This window comes from Fragaria vesca, linkage group LG6 (genome assembly GCF_000184155.1).
Source record: "Fragaria vesca subsp. vesca linkage group LG6, FraVesHawaii_1.0, whole genome shotgun sequence".
NCBI lineage: Eukaryota > Viridiplantae > Streptophyta > Magnoliopsida > Rosales > Rosaceae > Fragaria > Fragaria vesca.
In genome coordinates this window covers 32,345,947-32,366,673 of record NC_020496.1, presented here as the reverse complement: position 1 = coordinate 32,366,673, position 20,727 = coordinate 32,345,947, and the positions used below count along the sequence as shown (strand labels likewise).

The 20,727-nt window shown below is 38.4% G+C and overlaps 3 protein-coding genes across 3 annotated transcripts; all 3 read left to right on the top strand.

Moving 5' to 3' along the window:
- Positions 1 to 427: 427 nt before the first annotated feature.
- LOC101300080 (probable polyadenylate-binding protein At2g36660-like) lies at positions 428 to 4,853 on the top strand. The gene is made up of 10 exons (XM_004304274.1): positions 428 to 788; positions 1,466 to 1,584; positions 1,699 to 1,892; positions 2,008 to 2,267; positions 2,364 to 2,470; positions 2,555 to 2,744; positions 2,930 to 3,225; positions 3,417 to 3,554; positions 3,874 to 4,080; positions 4,163 to 4,853. Exons 1-10 carry the CDS (start codon positions 581 to 583, stop codon positions 4,358 to 4,360), a joined length of 1,917 nt encoding a protein of 638 aa, XP_004304322.1. The 5' UTR covers positions 428 to 580; the 3' UTR covers positions 4,361 to 4,853.
- Positions 4,854 to 5,650: 797 nt separating this feature from the next.
- LOC101306262 (pectinesterase/pectinesterase inhibitor PPE8B-like) lies at positions 5,651 to 7,281 on the top strand. The gene is made up of 2 exons (XM_004306116.1): positions 5,651 to 5,936; positions 6,557 to 7,281. The coding sequence occupies exons 1-2, from the start codon at positions 5,651 to 5,653 to the stop codon at positions 7,279 to 7,281; spliced, it is 1,011 nt and encodes a 336-aa protein (XP_004306164.1).
- A 3,437-nt stretch (positions 7,282 to 10,718) lies between these two features.
- On the top strand, positions 10,719 to 18,615 carry LOC101299790 (cactin-like). Its single transcript, XM_004304273.1, has 13 exons — positions 10,719 to 11,050; positions 11,144 to 11,235; positions 12,233 to 12,332; positions 13,516 to 13,587; positions 13,756 to 13,818; positions 13,911 to 14,051; positions 15,534 to 15,629; positions 16,587 to 16,871; positions 16,956 to 17,109; positions 17,172 to 17,320; positions 17,399 to 17,578; positions 17,678 to 17,944; positions 18,026 to 18,615. Exons 1-13 carry the CDS (start codon positions 10,733 to 10,735, stop codon positions 18,143 to 18,145), a joined length of 2,037 nt encoding a protein of 678 aa, XP_004304321.1. The 5' UTR covers positions 10,719 to 10,732; the 3' UTR covers positions 18,146 to 18,615.
- The last annotated feature ends 2,112 nt before the right edge of the window (positions 18,616 to 20,727 follow it).

The window sequence follows — 20,727 nt, the reverse complement described above, 5'->3', positions numbered from 1 at the left end:
CATGTCAAACATCTACCCTTTAAATAATTTAGATAACATTACCAAAACAAAAAAGATTATTTTCCTTTTCCTCCAGAAAAATCCAAAACCGAAAAAATAATTAATAAATCCAAAATCCGATTCCGAAACGACCCCAACAACTTTCCCAACCACGCCTTTTGCCCTCGCATCCCCTCCAAAAGTGGCGACCGCTTAGGTGGCACTATCAAACCGTGCTGATCGACTGGACCGTCACATCACGCGCGGGGAGGGCGCGTGAGCAGGCCCCACACCGGTTAGCGAATCCTACTGAAAGGCCCAACCAACCTCCATGCAAAACCCCTTCTTCTCTCAAAAATTCATCAGAATCCTCAGAGTGACTCTCTCTCTAAAAAAAACCAAAAAGCCAAAAAGAAAACCTCTCTCTCTCTCTCTCTGTTTTTTCGTTTCACTGATCAAAGATCAGTCGTAATCTTCAGGCTTAATCGCATTTTTAACGGTGACGGAAACGGCGGTTTGAGTCCGGCGGCCGGATCAGGCGAGCATTTGCCTCCGTTTTTGTGTGTGAAGGATTTTAATACCGGAGATCGTTTTTTTGACGATGGCGGTGCCTCAGACTCCGGCGACGACGCTCCCCGTCACGGCGTCTCTGTACGTCGGAGACCTCAGCCCCTACACCACCGAGAATGACCTCCACGAGGCGTTCAACGACGAGAACAAGACCGTCGCGTCTGTCAGGGTGTGCAGGGACACCAACACCGGCCGGTCTCTCTGCTACGGCTACGTCAACTTTATCAACACCGACGACGGTACCGTTGTTGATTTTCATGTTCAATTTTGATCGGAAGCTTTGATCCTCCGGTTGCGTTAGATTTTACGTTAGAATTCAATTTGTTTTGAGTGTTTTTGGCTGTGAATTCAATTTTTTTTGAGATTTTTTGGCTGTGAATTCAATTTCTTTGGTTTTTCTGGATTTGATTTGATGATCTGTGTGATTAGAATGCAACTACTCACTTGGAATATTTTACCTCTGTGAGAAAATTTACTTCGGATAAGCCTAAATTGGGACTGAACGGTGCGTTTCCAGTGCTGTGGTTCTGGTGTCTTGAAATTTGGAATATGTTGTTAATAATTGAAACTTTCTTGTCTTTAAAACTAGGTTAATATATTTGCGTTTAATTGTTTCTAAAATCTAGATGAGTTTTATGCTATCTTGTCGGGAGTCATCTGCATTAGAGAACAAAAAAAAAATAGATGAATTGCGATTTTTCAGTGTTGATCTGCTTGATTGTTTTACTTGATGTAGAGGGGAAATTATATTTTTGGGGTTTTTTTTTTCTTTGTTTTCGATGCATTTTTTATATGTTTGATGAGGGATCGCTTCTTTGTTGTTCTATACGTACGTCTACACTGGCATGCTGGTGAAGTTCTGATTTAATTAAGCTGTGTTTGTATTTTTTTTTTTTGGCCTTTTTCTGTCTAATAGCAATTCATGCCATTGAAATGAAGAATAACTCTGAGCTGAATGGAAAAGTGATAAGGGTCATGTGGTCTCATCGTGATCCTGATGCTAGGAGAAGTGGAATTGGGAATGTGTTTGTCAAGGTATGTCCTGTTGCTCTACAGAAGTCAATGCCACTTAGACCTTCCATTTTTAAGTGCATTCTTTTTCTTTGATGTGAATGCTTACCGTATAACTATTTTGTATATCTGTGGCAGAACTTGAGTGATGAGACTGATAATGTAGCGCTTCAAGCTATGTTTAGGAAGTTTGGAAATGTGTTGTCTTGCAAAGTTGCTATGTTTGAGGATGGGAAGAGTAAAGGCTATGGCTTTGTTCAGTTTGAGACTGAGGAGTCAGCTATTGCTGCCATTGACAAGCTAAATGGCTCTAAAGTTGCAGACAAGCAATTGTATGTTGAATTCTTATCTCGTTTTATCCTTTGTGGAATGCGATTATTATGAGAAACAAATGTGCATGTGTACTGATTGGTGATTATTTGGTTATGATGATACAAATTGGCACAGGTATGTCGCAAAGTTTGTTAGAAAGAGTGATCGAGTTTTGCCCAATCCTGATGTGAAGTATACAAATTTGTATGTGAAGAATTTGGATCCAGATGTCAGGGAAGAGCTTTTAGAAGAAAAGTTCTCTGAGTTCGGGAAAATTGTAAGGTTGGCAATAGCAAGGGATGAAAATGGGAATTCCAGAGGTTTTGGCTTTGTGAATTTTGAGAGCCCGGATGATGCTAAAAGAGCATTGGAATCTCTGAATGGAACTCAACTTGGTAAGTTATACCGTTATATGTATATTCTTAAGGCCTTAGTTGGAATTATGGCTGAAACTTTTGATCATGGGCTTTTCTTGTCTATATATTGAGTAGGTTCAAAGGTTCTGTATGTAGCAAGAGCACAGAAGAAGGCAGAGCGTGAACAACTTTTACGTCGTCAGTTTGAGGAAAAACGAAAGGAGCAAGTGTTAAAATTTAAGGTAGTTTATTCACCCCATTTTTCCCAAGAGGTCTCTTAATATAGCATCTTATATATTCATGTATCTCTTTGGTTTATTTGACAGGGATCAAATGTGTATGTGAAGAACATTGATGATGATGTCACTGAGGAAGAGCTATTAGACCACTTCAGTCAATGTGGCACAATTACTTCTGCAAAAATTATGAAAGATGAGAAAGGAATAAGCAAGGGCTTTGGTTTTGTTTGCTTCTCTACCCCCGAGGAGGGCAATAAAGCTGTGATCACTTTTCACGGTATGATAACATTAGTCTTGAAACTGTTACAAAGTCATCCATGTTCATAAATGTCACACCATACTTTTTGAACCACACAAGTTATGGAACTTCTGTTTTAGTTATTTGTCATTCTATACAAGTATGAGCTTTCAAGCTGTGTACGTACTTACTGTCTTTAATGTTCTTGTCATGACATCTGACAGGATATATGCTTCATCGGAAGCCATTGTATGTCGCTATTGCTCAAAGGAAAGAAGAAAGGCAAGCACAGCTGCAGCTTCAGTATGCACAGCGTATGGCGGGATTTGCTGGTCCTTCAGCAGCTGTCATCCCTGGTGGATACCCTCATATCTACTATCAGGCTCCGTCTGGTGTTGTTCCACCAGGGCCTCCTCGACCAGGGATCATGTATCAGCCTATGGGATTGAGGCCAGGATGGAGACCTAATGGCTTTGGACCTACCTCTGGACCAGCTTTTCAACCACCACCTGTCCCTGTTGTGAGTACACTTCATCAACTCAACAATTCTTAAACTTTTTCTCAGTTACCTGAGTTCATGGCATGCATGTCTTTCCCTGATTTTTTTTCTTCTTCTTTTCTCTATAGACAACTGTGTAGAACAATTTTGTGAAAAGAAAAAGTTCAAAGAATTATTATGGCTGTCTGATGCCTACGAGCTTTTTATTGCAGATGTCCAATACTCCTAGGCAGTATAGGCAAAACAGGGGCAGACTAAATGGGCATATGCTTCCTCAGGGAGGTCCATTTATTCCACATTTGCAACAGTCAACTCAGTTAACTCACTCAAAGGATTCAAACAATCAACAGGTTTGGTTTCCTTTACTAACAAAGTTTCTGCAAGTCTGTGTTTGAAACTCTGAATACTTTCTTGTGACAGCTTTTGATTATGCTGTTTCAATGTTGTTTGACACATTTTAATGCGTGAAAGTATGAGAGGGTGATATGGGTATATTTGGAGGTTCTGTCCTCCCAAATTTCGTTTTGTTTATCAAAATTATTTTTCAAAAATTTGCTTTTGGGGATTGGCACTGGATGAATATTTACATGCTCCGCTTTTTTGTAGCTTGATTATGTGTGAACCATTTACAAGTGACACATACTAATCTTTACAAGCCATGCATTGCAGCGTCCGGGGCAGCCTAAGTATGTTCCTAATGGGCGGCAACGTGACATGAACAAAGGTTCAGGAGTCTCATCTACTGCTTCCAATTCACTTGGAGGTGGGTCTCAGGGACCAGAGATGCTGAGTAGCAGTATGCTTGCTGCTGCTTCTCCTGAGCAGCAGAAACAAATACTTGGCGAGCGTCTCTTCCCACTTGTTCATAAACACAAGGTGATGCAGTGCTGCTTTACTTGAACAAATCTTACTGTTCCTCGATCACTGATCTAAAATTTACACATGTTTGTGCCTGCAGCCGGATCTTGCTTCTAAAATTACAGGGATGCTTCTGGAGATGGACAACTCAGAACTGCTGCTTTTATTGGAGTCTCCTGAGTCTTTGGCTGCCAAAGTGGGAGAAGCTGTTCAGGTCCTCAAGATTTCCAAGACTAAAGTATCTAGCAAGGATTCCCTTCATTCTAGTTACCTTTCTGCAGAGGTTGCAGTAAACTGAAAGGGCAACTGCAGTTTGTGTATGGTTAGAGGTTTTGTCGCAGCTCAAGCTCCGGGAAAATGAATTTTTGATACTTAATTAATTGGCAGCTTCTCTATAGTAGTAATGATAGAGGTGATAAATAGAGGATTTGGAATCATATATTTTCTTAATTTTTGGGATTTTGAACTTAATGGATTTAATATTGGCAGACATAATATTTGTATTGACTTTGCGTAATAGTTTTCGGTTTTGGATGGTATTTATTTGCTTGAGCATTGTTCTAGTATTGTATCATGGTGTGATCGAATGCACATATCTTGAAGCAGTTTTGCTTAAACTGGTTTTGCTAAAGCCTGGATAGCTCTGACTATGGAGCTTGTTCTTACTGTTTCTATCGGTATTGGCAAGCCTGGTTCCTTTTTTCTACCTACCGGATTGGAGCTTCACTGCATCAGAAAGGGGGATGGGATCTCCTATCCTAATTTGTTTTCCTTGCTGTTCTTCCGAAACGCTTAGGAAGGGAAATTGCTAGATTTTCTATGATACTCTTCCTCACTTCTGTTGAGCATAGCTGTTACTGAAAAATTCTCAAAATCACTCTCTTCTTTAGCTCAAATACAAGACCAGAATTAAGTCGTTTTTAATTTTCATTTTGAGATGCTTATGGTGAATGAATGAATGATTTAGGCCCTTACCTTGGCTTCCCATTAAGAACGATTCCAAAATCGCAGCTCTTGGTAACCAACAGTACTGAAAGCACTCTTCACTTTGGCATCTCCAAGTCCAGATTAGATTCTGAGTTATTCTCAAAAAAGAAAAAAAAAAATTAGGTACTGAGTTGGGGTGCTCGCCTTTATCCAAAAAGAAAGAAAACAAAAAAAAAAAAAAAACCTAACTGCCCATTTCCCTCGTGTATAACTATAGTCTCAGACCTAATTCGCCTAATAAGACCATATATATTATCTGGTCAGAGACCACTTAATGATACATAATTTCTGCATATATGTTAACGCATACGATTTTAATAAGAAACAAATTAACGTCTCCCATTTTCTGCATATAGTTACAGTATATATATATATACATGCATAAGAAGGAGTGATTGAATCCATTGAAGTATTGGAACTTGCTCGATCTGCAACACTCACGAGTCCATTGGAGAAGATGAAGTTCTTATATCATTCCATTCTTTTCTTCATTCATCTCTCTGCTCTATTCATGAACGCAAATGCTAGCCCTAGTTATATTATTGGCTCCTCTCGCCTCACGAAAGTTTCATCGCCTCTGTTTAAAGACTCGTGGGCAACCATGGAACTTGACGACGTAAAGATTGCGACGACACCAAACGTCGTTGTTTCACAAGATGGGAAGGGAAATTTCAAGAAAATAATGGATGCGATTGCAGCTGCACCAAGTCAGTTGTCATCCAAGCACTTTGTGATACTTGTTAAGAAAGGGGTTTACAAGGAATATGTGAACATCGGCAACACAAAGTCGAATATAGTCTTGATCGGTGAGGGTAAGGATGCTACTATCATTTCCGGAAGCAAAAGCGTAGGCGGCGGTCAGGCAACATTTGATACAGCTACATTTGGTAAGACACTAAATCTCTAATTCTTTACAAATTCCAATTATATATAGGGCACCAATTCTATGTGTCATGAATATGAATTTTTATTTTCAGTTACTATATTGCTCAATCATAATATTGCATTACCAATTTTACCATTTATATTTCTTTTTATATTTCAAGAGGTACGTGAATTAATGCTATTAATGAACTTTATCATTTCAGGACCAAAAAAAGTAAATTTGGTTAGGTGATGAAAACAAATATTTTCTTCAAGTACTACATGAATTGATAAATTAATGTTATGTTTTTTTTTTTTTTTTTTGAATTGACATGACATCTAGGATTGAGGCCAAAAATATTTTTCCTTTAAAATATATACCAAATTTTCAACTAAAAATAATATTAATACATGCATACATGCATCGAGTCATAATTACTTCACATTTTCTTATTAAAGAACATATAATAAGTTCAGAATCTTGTTTATGTACTCAATTAGACATAATAATTTCACCATAACATTGATACATAATTTCATTTAATAGCAGTACTGCATTCACAATCCTAGAAGACATACACTAGTACATATCAAATTATTATCTCATAATGTTCATGTTACTTTCATATGTCTTCTCCAACAGCCGTTAGGGCTCAAGGATTTGTTGCGATGGACATAGGATTCGAGAACACAGCAGATCCAAAAAGTGGGCAAGCCGTGGCAGTTCAATCCAGCGGCGACCACTCTGTCTTCTACCGGTGCAAGATATCAGGAAACCAAGACACATTGCTTGTGCAAGCCGGCCGCCAGTTCTTCCGAGAATGCCAAATCATCGGCAGTATCGACTTCATCTTCGGCTATGGCACTGCCGTCTTCCAAAAATGTGACATTTACATCAAGAAAAGCCAAATCGGCGGCACCACCGTCATCACCGCCAACGGCCGTAACTCCTCAACAGACTCATCAGGCTTTTCGTTCCAATTTTGCACCATCCATGGTGACCCCCAGTCCCCTACTGGCCCTACATTCGTAACTCCTAGAGGTGTGTACCTCGGTCGAAGCTGGGGCACTTATGCCAGAACAGTGTTCATGCAGTCGTCTATAAGCAGTATTTTAAGCCCGCAAGGTTGGCTTCAATGGAATGATGTTCCAGTAGACAAGCTATACTTCGGTGAGTATCAAAATTCCGGCCCCGGTGCGGCGCTTGGAGGTCGGGTGACATGGCCGGGGTTTCATAAGATGAGCGCAGCCGATGCTGATAAATTTACAGTGGTCAAGTTTATTGATGGAGATTCATGGCTACCGGCGTTAGGTATCCCACACTCACAAGGATTGGATCCATTGGCCAATCCGCCAATGGGAGCTTAAATTCAATCGCAGCATGACCTACAACATGTTCACCTTATTTTTACACATTTGATATTGAAAGTTGAGATAGTAATTAAGATGTTAGAATTTTAATTTTAATTTTTTTAAAGGGCTACTTTTACCTTATTGAGTTTTACAACTTGAATTTAGTAAGAGGACATTTTTCAAATGGTGCCCAAAGTTAAGTCTATTTATCATTTTGACATCTCAATCTTGAAAACTATGATAATGGTACCTCAACACTTAAACCCAACTCAACATTAGTTCCCTCCGTGATTGACACCATTAAGTTGGACTTTGTCCATGAGAAAAATTGTCTATTCATGTTTTCCCTCCACAAACCGTATAAGTTGAATTAGAGTTTCTCGACCTGAAGATATCAACTATATATGAATGAGTCCTATTACCTAGTTATCTTTGATTGTTCTATTAAGTATATATGTTTCGTGAATCATGAACTTTTGTACTTGATACAAAATGCATTTTAATCAATGTAGATTCTTTCTCTCATCGGTGGGTTGCAAAAGCTACATTTAATGATGGATATTAATGACATATGGTGTATTATAATTTCTAGATGTCTCTAATTTTTGTATGCAACCAACACATGGCTCACTACAAATTCTAATACTGATCGGAAAAGAGATATTATTCTGGAGGAAAATGTTTGTGAGGGAAAAGATTTGGAGAGGGAAAACATGAAAAAACAATTTTGCCCATGGATAAAGTCCAACTTAACGGTGTCAATCACGGAGGGAACTAATGTTAGATTGAGTTTAAGTGTTGAGGTACCATTATTATAGTTTTTAAAATTGAGATGTCAAAATGATGAATGGGTTTAACTTGGGGCAACATTTGAAAAATTCCGTTTTTAAAAGGATCAGGCACTGAGGCTGCTAGCTGCTATTGCTATAAAGGAATTCATGCTCTTCTAATTTCTATTGATCAGCCATGCTTACACCTAGAACTAGCTCGATCCGCTAATTACCATATTCTTTAGTCAGAGTCTAGGCTTGCATGGTAGTTTTTTTTTTTTTTTTTTCATACGAATACAGACGGTTTAGATAGACTTTAGACTTTAGAGTTGAATTAGTCTTTTCATACGAATATAGACAGTTAGACTTTAGAGTTGAATTAGAAACTTTATGCAATGGCGGATCGAGCTAGGATTTCTAAATATGTAGGGCAAACTTCGAAAATCTTCCCCAACCACAACTTGAATACATATCGTAATTTCTAAACCTACTATTAACTTCGTCAAGTTACGATGTGTTTCAAATTTTCTTTTGTGTCAACATATATTCTCTCCATAAGAATTGATCACACACCGATTATTAGTATCAAATGAAACCAAATTACTTTTCCTCAATTATATAGGCCGGTAATCACATAAACATGTTTGTGGGAAAATAATGGGTTTGAACGTAATTACATACATGTGTTAAAACAAGCTGAAGAACCTAGGTAAGACAAGTGCATAATGTATGGCTCCGTCACTACATGTATGTAATGTAATACAATGTTGGAATTATTGTTATTTTCTGTTGGTCGAATTTATTGTTCATTATTCGCGTAATTGTTTCAAAAGATGAGAAGAGAGATTTCAAGCGAATAACTGACGCAATCGTAGCAGCACCGAGTTACTCAACTAAGCACTTTGCGATACTTGTTAAGAAAGGGGTTTACAAGGAATATGTGAACATTGGCAGCACAAAGTTGAATATAGTCTTGATCGGAGAGGGTAAGGATTCTACTATCATTTGGGAGTAAAAGCGTAGGTGGCGGTTATGCAACATTTGATACAACCACATTTGGTGAGGCACTAAATCTTTGACTACTCCTTGCTCAAAATTCTAGAAAATTGCACTTGCATTCACCTCATGATGACTTCAATTTTCTTAGGATCAATTTTCTTATTCACAACATATCAGTTAGAGAAGATTTCACTAAATAGTCTTGTTCATGTACACCATTATTAAGTTCTTTTCCAATCCAAACATATATATGATTTCACCATATACTATTCATACAATGTTTGATTGTTTCAGCTAATAATTTCTTTCACAATCCTAAGAAATTAATACTATATCAAATTACTAGTTCATAATGTATGTACATGTTTGTTGTCCACTCTGATATATAGCTGTCAGCGGTCAAGGATTCATCGCAATTGGCATATGGTTCACCAACATTGCAACACAACAGGTCAAAAAAATGGGCAGGCCATGGCACTTCTATCCGGTGGCGACCGCTCTGTCTTTTACCAGTGCAAGATAACAGGAAACCAAGACACATTGCTTGTGCAAGTCAGCCGCTAGTTATTCCGGGAATGCCAAATCATCGGCACTATCGACTTCATCTTCAGCTATGGCACTGCCATCTTCCAAAAATGCAACATTTACATCAAAAAAAACCGAATTGGCGCCACGTACCACCGTTATTGCCGCCCATGACTGTAACTCCTCAACAGACTCATCAGGCTTTTCGTTCCAACACTACACCATCAATGGTGACCCCCAGCAGTCCCCTACGTCTACAACTCCGGTAGGCGCGTACCTCGGTCGAGATTGGGGTACTTATGCATGAATAGTTTTCATGCAGTCGTTGATAAGCAAAATCGTAAACCTGGAGGGTTGGCTTCACTGGCATAGGGAGTGAAGTGGCCGGGGTTTCATAAGATGAGCGCATCTGATTTATTTATTTATTTTTTGAAAGTAATAAATCATTCATAAAAACGAAAACTAGAATGGTGAGGTTACAATAACCACAAAGATCACAATAGTGCCATTACATTAGACATTGAGCTCACTTATTGTGAGCACATATGATGTTTATTGATGGGAGTTCATGGCTTCCTTCTTTAGGCATCCCACACATACAAGGCTTAGATCCATCCGCCAATGGGCACCCCAGATATTTCACCATTTTGAGACTTTACTTCAGCGATTTAAAATTCATAATAAAAAGTTAAAATCTTTTAACAGGTGTACTCAAGCAGTCAAAAATTCTAAATTATTCACTTAATCTTTTAGCAGGGCATTTTCAATACACAACATGTATCTACGTATACAAATGTGAATGACCAAGATTAAAGGACACGATACAGATATATGATGGTCTCTATGTATAAATTGTTATGAATGATGAAGATTGCACCGTGTACCTTACTACTTCACGTAATAAAAGAATTTCAGATTTTTTAGTTTTGTTTCAAATTTTAGCGGCAAAGACCTTGCATTTCAAATGAGTGATTAAGCAATAAAAAGATGGATAAAATTGTAAAAAAGTTAAAAGTATGCCCGGACCCAAAGTCTAGCATATGGGTCATATTCGGGCGGAGAATGATGGACTGGGCTTTTGAATTATAGCCAGTTTTTAAAAACCCGACCCGAACCACAAGCTTCAAATATCGAATGGTTACGAATCCTAGTGTCACAAATTACGGCGAACTATGGGACGAAGCAGCAGGAGTAGGAAGGAGGCCTCATCGAGTCGACGCCGACGAAAATCCGACGACTCCGAGTCGGATTCGTACACGGGCTCCGACGATTCCGACAGCCAAGACTCGTCTCCGGCGAGGAGTCCCTCCAAGCGGAAGGAGCGAAGCAGCAGCCGTATGAGGAGGAGCAGCAGCCGCCGGAAGCACTCCGACGACGAGTCTTATGAAAGTGACGAGAGCGAAGAGAGGGACCGGAAGAAGAAGCGGTCTTCGAGGAACGTGACTGAGGAGGAAATCGCCGAGTACTTGGCTAAGAAGGCACAGAAGAAGGTTGGCTTTTTGGTTTTGATTTTGATTAGGGTTTCGTGTTTTGGATTTCTAATGTGAAAATGTTGTTGATTGTGTGGTGTTGATTTTGATTAGGCCGCTCGAGTAGCTAAGAAGCTGAAATCCAAGACGGTTTCGGGGTATTCCAATGATTCGAATCCCTTTGGTGATTCCAATCTCAATGAGACGTAAGTTTAGCTTTGTCACATTCAGTTTTTGTAACAATTGTAGCTCTAGGAAGTAATAGGTTATAAGTCAGCTAATGGTTTAAATCTGGGAACTTGTATAACTATGATAATGATGTGAGACGATTACCACTTAGAAGTTTAGTTCACCAAACTTGAATATGTTGCCGGATCAGAAACACTAGTTGTAGTGCAATGTAACATTTGACTTTCTATTCACATCGTATGCCATAGTTGTGTTTAAGTTTCTATTTGAATACCCCTGGTAAGGTTGAAAATAGGGCTCCGAGAGATTTATCTGCTGTACAATTGAAGGATATATCTATAGATATTTTCATATTGAGGAAATGTCAACTTATGCATGACTTCATCAATACTTCCAGTACTGAGGTATACATGTAGATGGAAAATTCATATACATCAAAATATAAGTCCTATGATCAAAATGTAGCTAAGCATCCATCAACCATATGACAGTTATGATCAGTCATATAACCAAATATGAATCGTATGCTTAAATATGAGATGCATAATTCGCTATCATCCCTCTCTGAATAGGATACATAGCTCCATACTGTTCCTTTATGAAATACATATATCCCTACTTGAATATGAAATCATAATCCCATTTTCTGACCAACAATATGTAAACGTATAAGCATACTACTGACCTAGTGATATGATAGGTAGGTGATTGATTTGAGATTTAGTAGTAGGTGACTAGCTAGGTAGTTGGCAACTTTAATTTTATCCTAGTGTCCCTTACGTTTCATCACAAATTTTATGGATATCCAATATTTCTTTGATATCAGGCCATACTGTCCAAATACAGGTGTTTTTTTACCCCCTGCGTAGCAGATCTCTAATAGTGACCCAAAAAAGAGAGACATGTCAAACCATGGATACAGCTACAGTTTCTTAATCTCATTAACATATATCATTTTGCTGAACTGTCTATTGATGAATGTCAATATGTAAATTAAGAGCTATGCTGTTGCAGATTTGTATGGCGAAAGAAGATTGAGCGTGATGTCTCCCACGGCGTGCCACTAGATACCTTTTCAGTTAAAGCCGAAAAGCAAAGACAAAGAGAAAGGATGGTACATTTTTCTAACCAACAATACTTTTCTGCTTGTCACTATCCTAATTATTGCATGTCTTTGCCTTGTGCTGCTAAGGTTTTATCTGTCTTGTCTAAGGCTATACATAAAAGTCATAATATTTAATCCATATGTTAGCAATCATGTCTTGTATAAGTAAGCTTAGTTGAGTTGTAGGATTTTGAGGATTTGATTGCAATTAGATCTAAAACTCAAGTTTGGTTTCATTTCTTACTGCGATCACTGTAGCTGGACTGTATGAAAAACTGATCAATTTGGATTCTAAAGTCTTTAGGCATTGTACTTGAGTCACTGTTTCACTAGGATTTGGGATAGGTACCTTACAATATGGCTTTAGGGGTCAGTGGCTTTCATTTAAAAAACAGAGAATAAAAAGGAAGTTACTGATGCATGGCCATAACAAAGAAATAAAACAAGAATAGGTGATATGTTTGAAATTGTTATTACTCTAGAAGGCATTGAACCCTGCAGCTGTTAATCTTTAACCAAGGCATTTTCTTTTGCCATGATTGGTTGACCTTTTCTTTTTGTACGTTTTTGTATGCTAACTAGTTGCATGTTCAGAGTGTGATAGGGCAGATATAACTTTTAAGCAGAATGGCAAGTCTTAGTCTGTTACTGCAGTTGTTTTGATACTGTGTCACCTATAATATAGTCGATATAAATGAATTATTTGTGTTCTATCAGAACACAGTTACATATGTGTCTCTGTGTGTAGCTGAAATTGTTCCAAACAGATTAGTCCCTTGCCCAGGATGGGGTGAACTCTGTGTGGGTTAGGTGGGTTGGGAGGTTCGGTTTCAGCAACTTTACATATCTAGTTTATTGACTGCTGATACCTGTTTTTGATACCATGCCATCTAGAGTTGATAAGTTAATTCCAACTATTAGAGGGTTGGTTACTTGTAGACATCCACGTGTTTTTATGTAGTTTGTTCTAAGTTAGGTGGGTTGGCAGGTTGTTTCAGCGTCTTTAGACTCTTTACATATATAGTATATGTACTCCAGATACCCCCTGTATGATATAGACAGCGCAGGTGTTACTGGACAGTGTGTTTTAAGTAGCTCCATCAGCTCATGACACAAACCTTTGCTCCATCAAATTCCAACCTTTTCTGTTTTGCTCACTTGAAGTTCTAATATGTTTAAGTTCATTTTGTAGGCTGAGGTTGAAAAGGTTAAGAAGAGAAGGGAGGAAAGAGCACTTGAAAAAGCACAACATGAGGAAGAAATGGTAAGTTGATTGCCTGATATGCCCAGAACTTTTCTCGTGAAAATGCTGGCATAATGAATTGGTGTGCATTTTGCCATTTAGGATAAATTTTTGCTTTTGTAGTTTCTTCTTGCCTTATTGATTGATATAATAGTAGTTTTTTCACGCACCTTCCATTTCTTTCTGCAGGCGCTGCTTGCCAGAGAACGTGCTCGGGCTGAGTTCCAAGACTGGGAGAAAAAAGAAGAAGAGGTATCCTATCTATATACCCTTCCTTTTGCTTTGATCTTTGATACTCTTAATAAGTTAACAAGTTATACCGTTTTCGTTGTGCCTGGTGATAGTTCCACTTTGATCAAAGCAAAATGAGGTCAGAGATCAGATTGCGTGAAGGGCGTATTAAGCCAATTGATGTACTTTCCAAGCATCTTGATGGTACAGATGATTTAGATATTGAGATAAATGAGCCATACATGGTTTTCAAGGTAATTATCTTGTGGGACTTATTCTTGCTACACATTTTTGTTCATTGCATTTTTAAACCTCCTTCACTTCAGTGAATGGAAATTCTAACCACCTCTACCCCACAATGTGTGAGATAAACTGGCAATAAAGATGTTCATTTCTAAGAGCACTTATGTGTTTGCCTCTCCCTGTATGTGTGTGGATAAGGGGTATTCTTTGTTAGGTCATTGTGATTTATCACTACTTCTAAAGTCGGTTCTTGATTTGTAGCAAAAAGGTTGTCATTCGTTTTTCTGTTTTTCTTCCTGAAGTGAAGAATAGTCTCAATTTTAAGCATGTACCATCATTTTTTTTAATGTTTGGAAAACCGATATACTCTTTTAAGTCATCCATTTTGCTTCTATGTATTTGAAACTCCTTTTGCAACTAGTCAGCGAAGAAGGTGACTTTTTTGTGTAGAATTCAGGGACTGCAGATCATTTTATTATTTTCTTTTTTCCTTTGTTTCGTGAAGTTGCTATGAGTTTGTGGGGAATGTTTTTTTTGGAGGCAGGTTTGAGTTGGGAGATCCCAGCAGGGAGCAAGGTAATGGTGAAGTTCCCTGGGTCTTAGTGACCTAGCTGTCATGTGCTTTGGATGGAAATGAATAGAATAGTTATCTGAGGATTAGTCAGGTGCAGGGATGGAAGGAGGAGCTCTGGGATAGAGTAAATTTTTTGGCAGTCTTCGGTTTGTACACCTATTTTTGCTTATTCAGAACAGAAATCAGAGATGATATCATCTCTCGTATATTGCTTGTTTAGGGTTTAGTCAGCGAAGAAGGCGACTTTTTCTGTAGAATTCAGGGAGCGTTGATCTTTTTATTCTTTTCTTTCTTCCTCGGTTTCATGTGAAATTGCTATTAGTTTGTGGAGAAGGTTTTATTTGGAGGCAGGTTTGAGTTGGGAGATCCCAGCAGGGAGTTTTGCGCTAGTCAGGGCAAGGTATCTTAGCAATGACCAAGGGAAGAAGGGTGAAATTCCCTGGGTCTTAGTGACCTAGCTGTCATATGCTTTGGATGGAAATAAATGAAATAGTTATCTGAGGAGTATTCAGGTGCAAGGATGGAGGGAGGAGCTATGGGATATGGTAAAATTTTTGGAAGCTCTGGGCTTCTGTTTGTACATCTATTTTTTCTTATTCAGAACAGAAATCAGAGATGATATCATCTCTCATATATTGCTTGTTTGGAGGACAGCTGTAGTCTAAGCATAAGGTCTTTAGTGTGTATTGTCTACAGCATTTCTATTGTATTTGGTGTAGTTTTCTGGTTTCTGCTGGTTTTTTGTCTTTGTTCGTGGACTAATTACCCACCTTTATCGTATTATTCTTGTGTTAGTTAAATTTTTGTTCCTTCAGAGAAGTAGACAATAATTGGGAAACTAAAAATTTCTGACAGTTATGTCTGTCAGTGTTCAGCTATACTTTCATATAACTTACATTGGCATTTGACATTATGGTAGGGCTTGACAGTCAAGGAAATGGAAGAGCTTCGAGATGACATCAAAATGCATCTTGGTTTGGATAGGTCAACACCTACACATATAGAATACTGGGAGGTATTCCTTTTCTCTTTACCTTTTATCGCTTTCTACTTTGACATGGTCTGTATAACTGAAGATACGAGAACTTCAGATTACTCAAGGTTATAATGATAACTAAAGAAGTAAAGATCAGTGTCTTCTGTTATGCATTTGGTTTGATTCATGTGAGTGATGGCGGACTTCAAACATAGAACTATCAGAGCTAGTGCTCCTTTATTTCTTCGAAGAACCTGTTCCTCTAAAAAGAAAATTGGGTCTAGTCGGAGTGGTCTTGGGGTTAGTAGTTCAATTATAGTCGTAGCGAATGAGTAAACTAAAGGCATGTGAAATATTGCAGCTTGGCTGGAAGTTGATTGCTTGGTCATCATATATATATATACATACATACATACAATTATTATCAGGTCCAAATATCCTTATTTATTCAAAAGGTACAGATTTTCTTAATTGACCCACTTTTAGATCATATTTTCTCATCTTAACCGTTCACATTGTAGGTATATATGAGTAGATCATCTCTTCAAATTTTCAGCCAAATTGATAATCGTTAAGGCATTCAAAGATGTGATTTAGAACTAAAAACACGAACGGTTCAGGTTGAACAGTTTCAATTCGTTCATTGATTTAATTCATTTTCGATACCTTAACGATCTCCAAATTAGCTGAAAATTTGTAGAGATGATCTACTCATATATACCTACCATGTGAACGGTTAAGATGAGAAAATATGATCGAAAAGTGGGTCAAATTAAGAAAATCCGTACCTTTTGAATAAATAAGGATGTTTGTATCTGAAAAGGCCTGATATACAATTATTATCAGGTCCAAATATCCTTATTTATTCAAAAGGTATGGATTATATATATAATAGTTGTCAATGAACTGTAACTAGTGCCAATGGTGCCTGATAATGAAATATTTGAGAACCTAAGTTAGATGGTGAACCATTTCTTGATATGTGGCACTTGACAGGCACTTTTGGTGGTTTGTGAATGGGAGCTATCTGAAGCTCGAAAAAAGGATGCTTTGGATCGAGCTAGGGTTCGTGGGGAGGAACCTCCTGCCGAGTTACTTGCTGAACAAAGAGGCTTGCATTCTAGCATTGAAGCAGACGTCAAGAATCTCTTAGAAGGGAAGACTTATAGTCAGTTGGAGGCATTACAATCTGAAATTGAGTCACAGATGCGTTCTGGAACAGCCAAGGTTGTTGAGTATTGGGAGGCTGTTCTTACACGCCTCCATATATTCAAGGCCAAGGTATATATCACTAGATTCTTGAAAAGATTTTGATGTTATTTACAGCTACATGTTTGTCTTACTATTTAAGTGCTGCTAACACAGGCCTGTTTGAAAGAAATCCATGCTAAAATGTTGCACAAGCATCTGCAACGTCTTGAGGGACGAGTGGATGGTGAAGAGAAGTTGGATATGCCCGTTGATTTACAACCTGAAGAGGAGAGTGAGCCTGATGCTAATGGTATGCTCACTTTCATCTGTAGTAAACAAAATAGCTTTGTTTTATTTTATTATTTATTCTAAAATGTTTTGTCATAATAGGTGCTGAAACATATTCACCACAACCCGTAGAGGAGGAGATCCATGTGGCTGAAGAAGAGGCTGAAGAGGCCGGTTCATTTTCACCAGAACTATTACATGGAGATGAAAATGAAGAAGTGATGGACCCTGAAGAGGACAGGGCTATACTGGTAAGCTTTTTAATTATACGCTAGCATGTAGTTTTCAAAAGGCTTTATGTGACCATTCAACTCTTGCTATGTCAATAGGAACGCAAGCGTATGGCTGTATTAGAAGAACAACAAAGACGGATTAAAGAAGCTATGGCATCAAAGCCAGCTCCACCACCAGAAGATATTGAGATGAAGGCTGCCATGAAAGCCATGGGTGCCATGGAGGAAGGTGATGCAATATTTGGCTCTAATTCTGAAGTGAACCTCGACTCACAGGTACTTCAAATTGCACATGCTCCCAATTACCCTTCTTTTTTTTTTTTTTTTTTTTTTGGTTTTAGTTTGTGGATAATAGTTGATAATTTCATGGAACAGGTTTACTGGTGGCACGACAAGTACCGACCTAGAAAGCCGAAATATTTCAACCGTGTTCACACAGGTTATGAATGGAACAAGTACAATCAAACCCACTATGATCACGATAATCCACCTCCAAAGATTGTGCAAGGATATAAATTCAACATCTTCTATCCAGACCTTGTTGACAAGATAAAGGCTCCAACTTATACTATTGAGAGGGATGGGAACAGCAGCGAGACCTGCATTATAAGGTTCCATGCAGGGCCACCTTACGAAGATATTGTAAGTTTTCTTTGATCTGATAGTTTGCTGTTGAAAATTCTGTTCAGGAGTAAATTACTTAACACTGTTAATTTATCACAGGCATTCCGTATAGTGAACAAGGAATGGGAATACTCCCACAAGAAGGGGTTTAAATGCACATTCGAGCGTGGGATTTTGCACGTATACTTTAACTTCAAACGATACCGGTACCGCAGGTGATATGTGGCTGGTCTGCAACTGGTTCACAGTCTTCATCTGTTCTGTAGAAGTAAAGAGAAAAGAGGGAAACAAAAAAGAACATTTAGGCTCACTTATTGTTATAGCTCATGTAATATAAGATTTTGAATACCAGTTAAGTTGCTGTTTGTCTGGACTCATGAATGCTGATAACTGCTCCATCACCCCAGACCAAACGAAACTTTTCATTCCATCATTGAACCTAACTTTTCACTGAATGTGATGCTTTGATATTGATCTGTAATCTGGCTTCTTAAACCAACTTCAGACTAGGGTGCAGCAGCACTAACGTTCATTCTCGGCATTAGGCATTTCGTGCAAAGGAGACATTTCAAGTTTTCAACTGAGATATATCTTTGATTGCACTGAAGTACTGTGATATTGTATCAATCCTTAGAACATCAACCTAGGGGAAGAATTCTTTATCCCTTGCCCCCGGTCATCGATGAAAACAGAAAAATAAAATAACAACCGCAACCCTTTTTGGCTGCCTTAGGCAGCTAGTAACTTTATATACTAGTCATGTTTCCTATGAACTATTTCCCAGCAGTATTCAAGCTATCCTCAAATTTGCAAGGGAAGGAGTTATCTCTTCGTTGTCCAGACGTGTAATCTATAAATAACTACTTCCCTTGCAAATTTGCAAAGCTAAGAGCATCTCCAACAGCTTCCCCAAAATTTCTCTAAAATGAGGAAGCAAAAGCTAAAATCTTCAAAAAAATTATGATCAAAATCCAGCAGCTTCTCCATTTTAGAGATTGCAGCATTTAATATAACAATAAAATATAATATATCATCATTAATTATAACAAAAAATATTAAATATTTCATTGTAACAATAAACTACTCAATAAAATATTTTATTGTTGTCTTAAATTCGTTGGAGCACGTGAAAAATTTAATTTTGGGGAAGGAAGACTTTGCTGCAAATTTAGGGAATGAAGGCTTCTTTTTCTTCTTCATCCCCATTTTGGGGAATAGGATGAGGAAGCTGTTGGACCTAAAAATAGCTCTATATTCCCCAAAATTGAGAATTTCAAGAAAATGGGGAAGCTGTTGGAGATGCTCTAAGAAACTAACACCAACAGGCCGGTATCCCTCCCCTCACTAGCTTTACTAACTAGTGTTTGGATAACGAATTTTCAGTTTCCAATGACATTCTTAAATGACAATTATTATGATTCTAGGAATTAATTTTTAGCAATTAAGAATTCTGTTGATTGGGTATCATTATATAAAACTTTGAAAATGACAAGCATTACAAATAATTTTTTTTTTTGATAATAATATAAAACGATGTAATTCAGATATAACATATATTTTTTTTGAAGGAATTCAAAACAGGAATCTAGACCCTCAATCCCTCAATTTAAATTCCCGTCATTTACAAATTTCATAGTATAAGATACCAAACAGGGAAATTAGATAGATGGAATCATGAAATCCTGAAAATTAACTAAATTCCATCCAAACACAGCCTAAAAGCTCTATCAATTAAACCACCCATTACACCCCTGACAACTTCACCATTGACAACTTCACCCCTGAGTCCGCTGCCATGTGTATCTCCTCCTCCGCCTCTACGTCGACGTAAATCTTCGTCGACTCTAGTGGAACCATGTCCCGGCGCTGCAGCTAAGGTGGAGGTTGTTGGGGAGGTTGCAGAGGTGGTGCCGGTCACGGTGGAGAGAGTGGTGTTAGAAGCAGAATCATGGACAATGAAAGAGTGAAGTTATGACCAAAATCAATGAAAGGATAAAGAGGTAAAATGCAAAAAACTGAATGTAAAATAACTTAAAGATTTACAACAGGCGTTATTGAAGTCAGATGTTCATTGAAAATTAGAGAAACGTCATGTCACAATGGCCGATTATGCTTCACGTCCTCACAGGCTCTTATTAGTTTTGTACTAGAAAATGAACTTTCTTCCGAACCATTCTCTATAGTAGCTGAGGAGGATTCAAGAGATCTTAAAGAGACAGTGGCGGTGATGGTGAAACACTAGAACACATCACAAAACTTGTTAATGATATTCTTGCCAATAGTGAATGTTAGTTATCTAACTACAACTAAAGAGTATCTCATATATAAGAGGCGGACGTCCACAACAAAGAAAAAGTGCGGACGCCACCTTAAGGAGCCTTACGCCGGCGTCGATGGCTTCACCGATCTTGCTGGTGCTGCCGGTGGACTTGCCGGCGACGAGTTTGAAGTCAAGAATGAAGTGCTTGAAGTTTTCCAGTAAACTTCCCGACTGCACCTGTGATCTAGGTCACCGTGGCCTTCATCTTGATGGTGACGACGTCTGGGATGACTGAAATCTCTGAGGACGGAACCAGAGCTTCCATCGATGCCGGCGTGAGGCTCCTTAAGGTGGTGTCCGCACTTTTTCTTCATTGTGGACGTCTGATTCATACTATATATATATATACAGTTTGTTTCTGGTGCGGACGTCCATACGGGTTTTCACAGTTTCTCTACCATTCCAGCGCTGGCAAAGCCGTTTTTTCTCCCCGACGTGATCCCAGACCTCCCCCGACGGTGTTGGAATGAAGAAGAAGGCC

Bases quoted from the DNA above. Each gene is read 5' to 3' on its own strand.
- LOC101300080 (XM_004304274.1), top strand. From the start codon at position 581: ATGGCGGTGCCTCAGACTCCGGCGACGACGCTCCCCGTCACGGCGTCT. The intron at 3,555-3,873 runs GTTTGGTTTCCT...CATGCATTGCAG, and splicing joins AGGATTCAAACAATCAACAG to CGTCCGGGGCAGCCTAAGTA. The intron at 4,081-4,162 runs GTGATGCAGTGC...TTGTGCCTGCAG, and splicing joins CACTTGTTCATAAACACAAG to CCGGATCTTGCTTCTAAAAT.
- LOC101306262 (XM_004306116.1), top strand. From the start codon at position 5,651: ATGGAACTTGACGACGTAAAGATTGCGACGACACCAAACGTCGTTGTT. The intron at 5,937-6,556 runs GTAAGACACTAA...CTTCTCCAACAG, and splicing joins ATTTGATACAGCTACATTTG to CCGTTAGGGCTCAAGGATTT.
- LOC101299790 (XM_004304273.1), top strand. From the start codon at position 10,733: ATGGGACGAAGCAGCAGGAGTAGGAAGGAGGCCTCATCGAGTCGACGC. The intron at 12,333-13,515 runs GTACATTTTTCT...TTCATTTTGTAG, and splicing joins AAAGACAAAGAGAAAGGATG to GCTGAGGTTGAAAAGGTTAA. The intron at 17,110-17,171 runs GTAGTAAACAAA...TTGTCATAATAG, and splicing joins TGGTATGCTCACTTTCATCT to GTGCTGAAACATATTCACCA.